This window comes from Asterias rubens, chromosome 22, assembly GCF_902459465.1.
Source record: "Asterias rubens chromosome 22, eAstRub1.3, whole genome shotgun sequence".
Classification (NCBI taxonomy): domain Eukaryota; kingdom Metazoa; phylum Echinodermata; class Asteroidea; order Forcipulatida; family Asteriidae; genus Asterias; species Asterias rubens.
In genome coordinates, this window is record NC_047083.1 from 4641859 (window position 1) to 4655622 (window position 13764).

At 40.1% G+C, this 13764-nt stretch overlaps 1 protein-coding gene across 1 annotated transcript; it reads right to left on the reverse strand.

Moving 5' to 3' along the window:
- Nucleotides 1-3635: 3635 nt before the first annotated feature.
- LOC117305411 lies at nt 3636-13420 on the reverse strand. Its single transcript, XM_033790282.1, has 7 exons — nt 13333-13420; nt 11822-12148; nt 10837-11178; nt 10036-10356; nt 9198-9554; nt 8294-8440; nt 3636-7587 (listed from the first exon to the last, which is right to left on the reverse strand). Exons 1-7 carry the CDS (start codon nt 13418-13420, stop codon nt 4481-4483), a joined length of 4689 nt encoding a protein of 1562 aa, XP_033646173.1. The 3' UTR covers nt 3636-4480.
- Between the last annotated feature and the right edge of the window lie 344 nt (nt 13421-13764).

Here is a 13764-nt window from a genome sequence, read left to right on the forward strand (position 1 = left end):
CATGCAAGAGATCTGCTCACGTCGACGACAGGTCGCAAGGAAAAAGAAGAAGAAGCCGCCATTTATATGCATCATGCCAACACACACACACTGCACACAGCGTGTATTGATTGATGAAAGGCAATGACACTTTTGTAAACAAATGATTTGCACCGGCCGAATATTCGATGAAATCAGTAGCCTTGCTCAAGGCAGTGGTGATGGTTGGTGCATACTGTGTTGGCATCATGAAATCAAAACAGGTGAGCTTGCTGTTAAGTTTCTTAATTAAACTACTAATAAATTTGCGTTAATGAGGAGTCAAAATCGGGGAGCCATCAGTTCGCGCGAGAGCAGTGAGTTCGCGCGAGAGCAGTGTTGTCGGGGGAGCACTATCTCAGCACGTGGGGCCGATTTAACGACTTGTCCACAAGTCTAGCAAGTTACTAATCGACAAGTTTTTGAGGACTTTGAGGTTAAAGTTTGATCGTTCAGATCTTCAAACTCACATCGGGAAGATGCCCGGGAATCCCCATCCTACCACCAACACTGACGTCAACTTTTTAACAATTTAACTGCTGTTTAAAGACACTAGACACTATTGGTAATTGTCAAAGACCAGTCTTCTCACTTGGTGTATCTCAACATATGCATCAAATAACAAACTTGTGAATATTTGAGTTCAATTGGTCGTCGAAGTTGCGAGATAATAATGAAAGAAAAAACACCCTTCGCACACGAAGTTGTGTGCATTTAGATGGTTGATTTCGAGACCTCAAATTCTAAATCTGAGGTCTCGAAATTAAATTCGTGGAAAATCACTTTTTTTCTCGAAAACTATGGCACTTTAGAGGGAGCCGTTTTTCACAATGCTTTATACCATCAAACTCTCCCCATATTACTCGTAATCAAGAAAGGTTTTATGCTAATAATTATTTTGAGTAATTACCAATAGTGTCCACTGCCTTTATATTGTGCTTCATAAAGGTTACGTTGAATACTTCCTCGCAATAAGCGCCCGTGAACTTGTGTGCGCAAAACGAAGAGCATTTCTTGTTTCTGAAATCAGATTTTGTTTTAAAGATGCTATGTCAGATTTGTTGCCCCAAACATTAAAAAATAGTTTGTTTTGAGCGAATGGTATTTCAAAGAGTATCACCCGCTCTAACTTTTAATGGACAGGAACCATGACAAAAATTTGAAACGTTTCTTATAAAACACATAAGAATTGGTCACGTGACATATTGTCGGGATCCTGAAAAAAACACTTTATTTCTCTGCTACTAATAATTGGCGGACTTTTTCGAGCAATGGCTCAAATGAAAGCTTGTAACTTTCTCGACCCCAATCAAAATACCTTTTGAATTTTAAATTCAAAATTGTTGGGTCAACTCGGCCAAAAATCTGACATAGCATCTTTAAATTATATCTTTGAAAAATAATATCGAAACAACAATCCTTACACAAAATGTTTATTATTTATTGTAACAAAGTGTAGGCCCCTATTATTGAAACAAATGTATAACTCTTTGACGAGGATGCTTATTTCGATCTTAACTTGTTTTTATTATCCTTTTTGTAATGCACCCCAGCAAGCATAAACAGTATCAGTATGGTTTCAGTTTTAAGCCCGGTTCATACTTCCTGCGAATGCGAATGCGAAGCGAATCTTGACGTCACAAATTCGCAACGGGCAATTCGCAGCAGTTGCCCTCTGCTCTACTCCCTTGCGAATAATCGCTGCGAAAGGAGGATGTGACGTCAAATTCACGTCAAATTCGCTTCGCATTCGCGTTCGCATTAAGTATGAACCGGGCTTTTTTCTCTCTTTTTTTCTTCTTTTGAGTGGAGCTCTAAGACTCCGTACTCATCACCAGTGAAAACAAAGTACAAACATCTTCAATGGAACATTAACACATACTGTTAGATCAATACATTCAGGATACAAGAGGTTAGTTAAAAGACAATGAACAAAGGTGATATTACATATCAAACAACAAGGACATCAAAACATGATAAAAAGCAAAGTTTTGCAAAAAAAACGTTAAACTTAAAACGAACGTAAAGGACAGTAACTGGAAAGATGAAATTTGATTTAAATCAAAACGTACATTTTTGAGTCTGGTCTTCATTGAGGCCACAGAGAGATTTGTACAATTTGATAAAACTACTTGTTCTGAGCCTATTTCTCTCCGTTAGTAGAATTGATCTGAGTTTTATACTTACAGCAATAACAACAACAAACAAGGTTAAAGGCAGTGTATATATATATATATATCTTTTGTTTTTGAACTGTTGTATTGTTTTCAGCCTATATATAAATGTAGTTGTTTATACAATAAGATTAACATGTGGAAATTTCTTTCAAAAGAGGTGGTCGCCGAAATGATGTAGTGAGTAATGTGAACGCAAAAGGACGTCATTGTAATAAGGGAATACACAGTCCAAAAAAACGTTAGTGCGGTAACACTTTCAGATTCAAATTTGTGGAGAAATAAACTATGACAAGTGTTTCCATTATTATAGTACTTTAAGTTAAATATTTTACAAGTGCATTAAAATACCCGAAGCTACTGTACTTCCCACCACGTAACTTTTGTACCGCCATAGCAATTTTCAGACTCATTACCAAACCTACAAAATACAAACCCTATAAAATTCATTATACAATTTATGTTGTGGGAATCTTTGTCAAAAATGAAGAAAAAGAGAAACCTTGTTCAATAACACTTAAAACTTAAGTTAAGCATATCTTGGGAAGATCATCAAACTATACAAATGTTTGTTTTGTTTTTTTTTGTGTTTTTTTTTTCGACTAAATAACAATGTCCGAAATTAACGCGGGTGATATTAAACATTCAAAATTTTACTGTAACAAAAACAAAACTAGTCTCCATTTTACATTTTGAAATAAAATAAAGAAAGGTTCGCGGTATATCTTTTTAGTAGTGTTGACTCTGAAAAGAACTGATGTTAACTGATTTAGGAGTCATAAGAGATGTTAGATTTGCATCGGGATAATATTAATTTTGGTTTTTAACCATAAACCGATGTGTGTTAGCACTGTATACTCAGTACTTTCACGAGTTCTGTGAAAAATGGTCGTGGGTTCGAATACCACCCGAGATTTTTGGAGTAGTTATACCAGCGGTTCTTTTCACCATCAAAACTATTCACATGATGTTATCGCAAACCTCTTTAAGTTATACTCCAACCATGCAAGGTTTCAAATCCTACCTTACATGTACATGACATAAATGACAAATTCATCATCGGACGACATACGATGGCCACGCCCATGGAAGCGCATAATAAAACTGTCAATATATCCGTAAACTTTAAAACATAAGAAAACAAAACATGGGACTTTAAAATATAAAATACGTAAAATAAATGTTAAAAAGATTATGATTAAACACTGGAAATTGGGAGGGATTACGTTAAAGCAGAATTTCAAATAATATAATATTTATATCTGTGTATTAAAATGGAAGACACGTTTTAAAGTCAATGGTTGTATTAAAATCATGCTAAAAATGCTGGAAATAGTTTGACTTTGGCAATTTGTGCTGAATTACATTCGAGCACCATTTCAAAAATATAGTATTATGTTTAATAAAATGGAAGATATAATTTTTCGTCAATAAATAATTTGTAATGCTTACTAATGCTGAAAAATGTAAACGTATTAAAACGCCCTTGTTCAGAAAGCAGTCGTATCTTGTCACGGAGGAACGTTTGATTTGCTAAATATGAAGAAAACAAAATACTTCTATCAGTAACACGTATAACTACACAAATTTAAACTACAAACTATTTATCATGAATCTGTACTTTAAAAACATATTCGTATCTCATCAAACACCAACAAATTGTAAAATACAGGCACATTGTTTGCAAAATTACATTCGAACCCAAGTTTAGATTAAGAACAAGTTTTAACTAAAAGGCACGGTGTAGCACCTAAAATGCTTAAACGTAATTTTTTACACAATAGTGGCCACCTGGCGATCTAGCGCACAAGTGGTAGATAGGGGTATGTATTGTTTCTGGTAATAGCACAATGTGCACTGAGCGCCAATGTGTACTACTTAACCACCTGCGCCACTTTGACCTTGAAGTGCGCCATCTTGGATTTTAATTGAGCCAACTTGGTCAAGGGTCACCCATACAAAACCTAAACAGCGACGATTATGTTTCTGTGTGGCGGGAGCAAGAACAAATTGACATGAATGTTGATGTTACGACTGCACGAGTCTATTTTGATTGTTAAGTGACGTCACGTAGCCAGCCAAGGGCGCCGCCATGTTTTAGCTCACGTTTACATGTCAGTATCACGGAACGTAATTCAGTTCACATTAAATACTTTGATTTCATGACTACAAATACTATTATAAAAGTAGGAGCAGTCTACTATTATACTATATATATTTCTATTGATAATAAAACAAAGCAACAAATTGGGGGGCGGCAAATTTTTCAGAATGCTAGACTTCACTCTCTAGCTCTTTTGTGCAACCCCCTCTTGGTTGTTTTGGGGTAGTTCGAGATCTTCATCTATTAATGGAGAGGTTTCATCAACACCGCATGTTTCGCTCTCCTTTGCCGGCTCGATACTCCCAGCTTGTTGCTTCTGATCCTTGGAAGCCGGCTTTATTTTAGCCCTCAAATCTTCCATGTTCTCAATCTCTATGTTTTTCTGACTGATCTCCATCGACTTGAAAGCACTTTCAAAACCGGCAATAGCTTCATGTGACAACTTCTCAGACGAGTTGAGTGCTGCGATGTTGAATTCATTGATATTCTTCAGGTACCTCATGACTTCGGATAGAAATACCACAAACCTTTCTGTAGGATTACCGTGAAGCAGAAACAGTTTCTTCAATCTCTTCCAACCATTTTTATCGTTTTCAAGACATCGCGTGACTTCATCGTACCCTTGCAGAGTTACCACGTACAGAGATAGTCTAAGATCAACCAGGCTTCTGCAAGAAGAGACTGATTGTGTGACCTCACTGAAAGCAGAGTCGTCAATCTTCTTGTTCAGACGAAGATCTAGCATCTTCAACTGCTTGAAATTCTTCAGGTTTCTCGCCATCTCGCAGATGGTCTTTGAGTCTAGAATCGACCCAATCAAGACAATCTCCTCCAAATTCGTCAGCTTGAGGAGACAATGGCCAAAGTCTCTAGCAGGGGTTGACGAGCAACATTCACCTGATTGCGACAGCATGGCGTCTTGTAGAAATGGAGACTGCATGGCAAGAATGACACCGGTGTCTAGGTCAAGGTTAGATGAACTCCCATCAACCTCACCCCTTAGGTTAGATTCAAACCTTTCCAACAACAAACTCAGCGTTTCATTAACCAATTCTGTCTCCTCAAGTTTGGACGTTTCTTTATCAGTGTCTTCAAACACGTATGGAAGAAAATCCCCCAGATACTTCCTCAGCTCTTTCGACGGGTGTTTGCCAAATCGAAGCAACTTGATGGACTTGATCTTCGATTCTGTCTGCAGGTGTGTGAGAGAGTACGAAAGCAACTGTAACTTATGACTTGAGACCCCTATTAAGCGAATCTTGCCTTTGACTTTAGGGGAACTCCCTACTGACAATAATCTGCCCTTGATCGGTAAGCTCACTTCACCTCCTGATTCATGTTTGAGTTGGAGATACATTTCCATCAACTGCATGTATCTTTGTTTTAGTTTCAAAAACGTATTCTGATCAATTGGAGCTAAGGACTGTCCAGACACTGGTTTCAGACTTTTCAGTTTGCTTGTAATATCTACAAGTGTCTTTTCTATTACGCCCTTTATGGAAGGATAAGCATTATGACTTGGCAAACCAGCAAACAGGAACGCTTTGGCAAATGTCGTTCCAAAAGGCACCATTTCTTTCAAGGAAGACAGACTTTTATCGGTTGGGGTCAAACTGATGCCGACAGAGAGATCTTGGAGAATCTCTAGGACAAAGTAAGCCGTTCGTTCTGTTTGAGATGCAGAACCTCCAACTCGCTCACGGAGAAGCCCAACTCTAACACCCTCGTCAAAGGCACTATTCGTGCTTTCAACAAACTGATCAACATCTTTTCGGGACAGCTCACAAAATAGGCCATGATTCTGTAAAACCCTTGGTATTACTATCTTTCCCAAATTAACCAGCATTTTCTGTTGATGTTGGCTTAGTTGATGGCTTTCGTTGGTTTGACCACTCACATCGCCCTGTTGATCTCGAGTTGGTTGATGGCCTGCGTTGGTTTGCCCACTACCATCACCCTGTTGATCTCGAGTTGGTTGATGGCCTTTCATGGTTTGGCCACTGCCATCGCCTTGTTGATCTCGAGTAGGTTGATGGCCTTTCATGGTTTGCCTACTGCCATGGCGCGGTTGATCTCGAGTTGGTTGATGGCCTGCGTTGGTTTGCCCACTACCATCGCCCTGTTGATCTCGAGTTGGTTGATGGCCTTTCATGGTTTGACTACTGCCATGGCGCGGTTGATCTCGAGTTGGTTGATGGCCTTTCATGGTTTGGCCACTACCATCGCCCTGTTGATCTCGAGTTGGTTGATGGCATTCCATGGTTTGGCCACTACCATCGCCCTGTTGATCTCGAGTTGGTTGATGGCCTTTCATGGTTTGACTACTGCCATGGCGCGGTTGATCTCGAGTTGATTGATGGCATTCCATGGTTTGACCACTACCATCGCCCTGTTGTTTTGTTCTGTACGCAGCACCATCAAACAAACACTTGACCAGTTTACAAAACAACTCGCTTGTTTTAAGGCGACGTCTGAAAACTTCACCGTCTGTCCACAAAGATAGCTGACACAGAGCCGTAAGGTTCAATGGAAGAGACTCAACATCGGGAGGTAAAATATGATAGTCAAGATACCCGACAAGTTCTTCGCTCCTCTTGCTGTTGTCAAGAACACATTTGATGAACCCTCGAGAACTTGTCGGTGTGAAGCCAGAGACTGTGACATGACGGTAATCAAACTCAGATCTAAAATCTGCATCCCGTATTTGTCTTGTTGCCAAAACGACGTAAGCACCAAACAGACCTTGCATTCTGATAAACTCCAAGACTTGTCCAACTTCCTCGCAGTCATCAACAAGAATCGCCACATCCAAGGTGTGTCTTTTGCAAAATAAATTGATAGAACTTGGCGATATCTTTGTGTGTTGTGGTTGACCTAACTGTTGAAAGACTGCGTCACCAAGATTTCCATGTTGAAGGAGTACCCTAGCTGTTAAGACCAGCACCAACCTAACCTGTCTCTCCAATGCTTCGGCTTTCCCAATGCACATTTCCAATGCAATCTTGTGCAAGAGAGTGGTTTTCCCGCTACCTACCCTACCCTCAAGGACAACATGCTTACTTTTTAGCTGTGAGATACCATCGTCAAAGAGTTGGTCGTCTGATTCTAACTGATACCGTATGGTGTGCTCGGCTTGTTTGTGTTTGATGAACAATTGGGGTGGTATGTAGACGTCGTCAATTGGTTTGTAGCATGATGGGGTGTCGTCTGTAGCCCAAGGCGTTATTGGAACTCTTGCAACCCTCACCATTACTTCGTTCTTGACTTCTCTAATCAGCTCTGCGTCAGAATCTGACAACAGTAAAGAAAAAAATATATAAAAAAAATGGTAAAGTAAGCCCCATTCTCAAGATTTGTCACAAGTAGCCCTTTTATGGTAAACAGGGGGCACCATTTAAACTGGGTAAATTTATATGGGTATACACCCAACCCAAAAATGCGCCGTTGACAAACCTATAATAAAAAAGGATAATGACGCCTGTAGGTGGTTAACTATCAAAACACATTGTTTGGATAACTAATTATGCTTGTCAACCACTGGAGAAGTTGGTCTTAATCGAAGATGGAGAAGCTTGTATTACTTTAAAACGACAGATTTGTTCAACTTTACTAAAAAGAAGTGGGTTTGATCAATCCACTTTGCCTCTTCCGTGGCAAGGGTCTGTTCTTCATCGCAGCCTCTTGGTGGCGCACTTGTTAATGCTGTCACTCTCAAAATGTGCCCCATAGTAAAGGTTGACTATTTTGACTCGATCCAAGGCTGATCGGCCATTGGTTGACTAATGTGATCGACCATTTGTAACCAGCCTCATAACCATATTTTCTAGCCAGTTCCATGCTAACCTCTGCAAAGCGCAGAGTGGACGCAGTGACACTATTGAAATCCATCGCTGCTGCATCAATGCTGGTCAGTTGTCGACTAAATGTTTGTCTTCGAACTTGCTCTAGATTGGCTGAGTTTTTTATATAATCAATAGAAATTTACCGTTCAAGTTACCTTCGAAATCAACCATGACGTAACAGGGGCAATACGGTTTGACTACTCGGGATTTCCAGCAGAGCACAGTCACTAAACACAGGATGATGACAATTGCGATAATGGGGATTATTATCCAGAAGGGACCCAAGAAAGACTTCGACGAATCTGCAGAAAATAAACGGTATTTAGAAAACAATAGTATAAAATTCCTTTGCGGTAGTTGCAATTTTTATTAAGGCCGAGACAACACACAGTTTTCAAAGTAATTCAAAAGAATGTGGAGTATTAAAATACAACGAGTGAACACAAAAATATGAAGCCTTCTTAAAGCTGTATAGGTCTTTTTAATTGTGAAACTGCTCGTTATTGGTAACCTTTTTAATTGAAGAGGATGTCCATTATGTTTTGGCCGGTATAAAACCTCTGTCTGCTAGGCATTACTTTGGTTATGTTTGGTTGTTTGTATGTTTGTTTGTCTGTTTGTTTAGATGTTCTTTCCGTTAAGGGAACTCGGCCACCTCCCACAATGGGAGTTAATTAATCACCAAGCTGACAACAGCAAATCTCTCTCATATGCCATGGTTTAACGTTGATTATGAAATACACAAATCAAGAAATTGGGATTCAGTAACTGGACGACAACATTTATACATGACGTCATAATTCTTACCCAAAATGAGGCTATGGGCGCAAGTCCCCCATCACTTGCAGTGGCTGCGCCCATTACCTCGATTTGGGTTAGCATTGTGACGTACCTCATGCATAAATATTAAGAAAGGCGTATTGTCATTGACTCCTTGCGCTGAAAACTGCAGCTCTTTAAAATCGGGGCAATGTTTACCGTTTCGTCATTTTAACCCAACGTGACAATCCCAAGCGGTGATCAACCCCACCTTTCCCCAACCTTCAACAAACACACTACCTTGTACGACGACCAAATCCACGTAGTATCGGTACAGTACACCGTCTAGGAACACGTGACACCAGTATCTGACGTCACTATCAATCAGGCAGCCGGTCAGCAGTAGAGCGCCATCAACGGTGATACTATAACAGCTGTTCCTTCCAATGCTCTCTGCGTTCACCAAACTATCCGGGGATTTGAATGTTCCGATAACGGTGGTGTTTATTGCATCTTTTTGGCCGAATGACCAAAATGCTGTTCTGTTTTTTGTGGTGTTCAAACCAACCGTACATTCTAGCGTGTAATTCTGCCCAGTCTCAAAATGTATTTCTTCAACTCTTGAAATGTAGCCCTTGTCAAGTGGAAATGTATCACCTGCGTTGAAGGATTGGAGAAGTACATAGAGTCAATTTTGTAAATGTGAAAAAGATATATTCTCGTTAAAAGAGTTGTAAAGCTATGCCGTACTGAAAATTATGGGATTAGGCCGAGTAAAAAAAGGAACATGTTTAGCGTCCGGGTTTCTCAAAAAAAGGAAGGAGGAAGGGCTTTTTATTTTTTATTTTTTATTTCAAGACGGCCGCCATTCTTTTTAAAATGTCAAAAATATCCGTGTTTTTTCTACTGCTCAAATACACAACACATAAATGAAACATTTTGGACGAGAAATTCAGACAAGACATTCAGATTGTTTTAGCTGAGATCGTTTAAAATAACCCGTTTTTCATTAAAAAAAAAAAGGAGGCGGCCTCTTAAAAGGAAGCGGGCGGGAACGCTAAATAAGTTTTTTTTTACTCGGTTATTACAAGCTTATAGAGTGCAGTAGATTCTATGAACCAGTCTATTCATTCCTTACCAATAACTCGGACCTCCATACGCCGGAAACCAGACTTCATCTTGCAGATGTATATCCCGCCATTTTCTTCATCTGCAGATTTTATTACAAGAGCAAAATCACTACCGAGACCAAAACCCGCATCGTCATACGTGACGTCATTCAAGGCGGTATAGTTCACAAGAAGTTCTATTTCTGATGAGGCATTTTTAAACCATTGTACGTCGCATGTCTGCTCCCTAATTGGTCCATTGGTACACGGCAGTGTTTGATCTTCACCTTTAAGTACGTAGAAGGAATCTGTTGAAGCTTGAAGGGCATTGTTTGACGGTTTTTCATCATCTACATTGAGAAAGAAACACATGTTAAAGACACTGGACACGATTGGTTATTACTCAACATAAATGTTAGCAAAAAAAACGAACTTCTTTTAGTAGCGAGCAATGTAGACCTGTTGATAAACTAAGACATTGTGAGAAATGGCTCCCTATGAAATAGTTTTTGAGAAAGAGGTTATTTCTCACTCAAAATACTAAAAGACTTCAGGCCTGAAACCTTGTACTATGCGTCGAAAGCACACAATAATTGTTGGTTTTCTTTGATCTTGCTTTTTTCTATACGCTTTTCATTGTTCTTTTCCCTATAGATAACAATAATTTTTGTTGTCATAAGTTTAAGATGTACACTCTTAGTACTCTAATTATCTTTCTATAACATGTGATGTTGCTTGTCATACCATCTGGAATGTCTGCATTTTTTCATTTTCTATTCTTCTTCATTTTTAGTTTTTTGTGATTTTTCTTATTAACTAATGTTATCAACCTTTCACTATCTTTGCGTCGACGTAACAATTCATCAAAGACCCGTCCAGCTCGAAAACGTGACACCAAAACCTCGCAGTTTCTCGGGTGTTTTGAAGAGAGTTGAGTATTAGCGAACCGGTCGAAGCTACACCGATACCAACTCGACCTTGGAACTGAAGTACAGTTCCACCGGGGAACCTGGCACCGAGAATATCAGTTCCACTCGTAACACCGGTTCCCTGTGACCAGTACACCGTTGAAGATGACGTCATACTACACCGGCATGGTATCCTGTGACGTAAAGATTGAGCCAAGCTAGACGTAGTTATGAGGTCAGCTTCTACGGCTTGAAACACGCCTTCTGTATTGACAAGATAACAATGTGTTTAGTTTTATGATGGCAATACTCGATGAAAGTTTGCCTGAGGGTAAAGAATATTTATTTTGGTTTCACCCACATACACCGATGTGTGTGAGCACATCCCTTAGGGTGGGACGTGAAGCCGTTGGTCCCGTGTGTGTTGTGCAAGTCCCTTAAAGATAACCCATTGCACTTGTCGAAAAGAGAAGGGGTTCACCCCGGTTGTAAAAGGATTAGGTCTCATTATAAAAAACGTATCCCCACACCTTGCCGGAAAACACCGGTCGGTAAAACGCCTCACGCGCGTCACTGAGTAAAGTTTTGCGCATTTTAATAGGAAGTCACATTAGCGAGGTTTAGCTGAACGTTACGCAAGCAAATACGTGAACGTGAGCGTCAAAATATGGTGTTGTTTTTGTGTGCGTGACGCCGCCACTTTGGGCTTATTGCATGCTCAAGTGTGACGTCTGCGCGCACGTACGTAAACGTGCCTTATGGAAACTTCACGTATGCTAATGGTAACTTCACGTATATTATAAAAAACGTAATATTTTAAACGTAATGATTTGTTGATTTCATGTTCACGATCACGCGGAACGTGCAACTGAACCTCCCTAAATATTTCCCTAGAACAACGTCTCACCTATAACATGTACTTCAACCACGCTATATCTGTTGATCGCTTCGCGAGAAACAACAATGCAGACATAATTCCCCTCGTCCTGTTTGGTGACGTCTTTAATGATCAGTCCGTTGTATGACGTCAGAGCATAGTTCTGGTTTGCACTATTGTCGTTCTGCCCAATCAGTCTTTCTTTTCGAGGGTCGATGTCACTGTTGCCACGGTACCAAAGAACACCGGCTACACTCTCACCCGGTCGAAAAGTAGTGCACGGAATTTGCTGAAGAATACCTTGCTGGATTGTGACCTGGCCGTTGGTGGCGCTGGTTACATCATGGATTGCAAGAGCTGCACATTGTGGAAAATAACATTATTTGTGTACGATTGGATGAAAGGAGGGTGCACCCCAATAACTAAGGAGAAAACAAGTAATAATTGGTTTAAAGGCACTTCAAAATAGTATGTAAAATAGACAGATAAGAGGGTCCCAAACGTGGTCATGGGTACAAATTCTGCCCACTATGACATGGGGGTTTGTGACATCCAATTTGATAAAGTTTGGATAATAGCTTTTTGCTGAGAGGGACATTTTGTACGATTGTTGCTCGGATGTTTGGTGGAGAGTTACACTGGATTTGTTTTATTTGGTTGTGAAATCACTCGACGGGCACAAAGACTCTCCAGACATGTTAACAAGGGGCACAAAAGTTAATGGAATATTTCCTCGTTACAGAAGTTGCGGAACTTTCTGTGTGTATCTTCTTTTTTTTTCGTTTTATTTATTTGTGTAGCATTTTCACTGTTTGCCATAAAACTTTTTCCAATACAACACATTTCGCCAGCACTAACTGTTGAATGAGGTGCATTCTGGTCTAATCGCTAGCTAGACCAGCATGCATCTCATTCCACGCCGAAGGCGCGCGTGCCGAGTATTTATATGCAGGTCTAATGGGAAATGATTTTGGGTGCGTTCGATTAGCTTAAGTGCTCATTCGGGTGAGCCCCTGACAAGAGCTAATTGAACGATCACTCACCCTCTCGTGGTGAGGTCATGCACCTTGGCCCAGCCCTGAGTGACCCGTTCCACTCGGGGCACTTGGGGCTGACCCGGGTGAGCCCCTGGGATAACGTCAAAGCTATTCGAACGTAACGGGGCAGACCGGGGTCGACCGGGGGAAGCTATAAATCGAACGCACCCTTAGGGTCACACTCGAACAACCTGGACACGAGAGGGTGCACTTCATATGACACTGTTAGTTATAAAGGGGCGGGCGGACTCTAAAATCAAGGTTACAATCGATTGGCAAACTTTTTGGGGGAATTTATTTGTAAGTTTGAATTAAAACCAGACAAAACTTTGAGAATAACGTTTCTCTTCGAGATTAATGTTTCTATTATAAAGGTTGCAAGTAAAATGTGGTTTAAAAAGGGACGAACAGAAGTGCCACGCAAGAACTTCTATTGCATACACACTAAAGATGAGCGAAATTAATATTTGAAATGCTTAAAATAAGTATGACTTTTTATTATACCTCTATCAGCTGGACAAATGCTACTCCTTGCAAGTTCAATCACGAAGTAGACAAAAGCCACTCGCAGGCCTATAGACGATCTTGGCATCGTTGACTCCCTTAATGCTATAAGCACAGGTTCGACCGTCTTCAACACTTTCAAGAATTATTGGCCAAACCAACTCACTTCGTCACCGTTTTCAAATAGGTCTGGCCAAGCAAACTCTGTGCGATGAAACAAATACCCATTCTACGCCCGATTCGGCTGTTGTTCAGTGCACATCACCTATAAGAAAATTTCAACCTTACTAGTTGCAAATAATATTGACAATTATTTGTCATGCAAATATCGAGAAGAATGTAAACAGCATGCAAAATGTCGTAAAAACAAGCTATATACATGTTGCCTTATCCAAAAATTACACAGCAAGGCTGCGCAGAGTCTTAAATTAA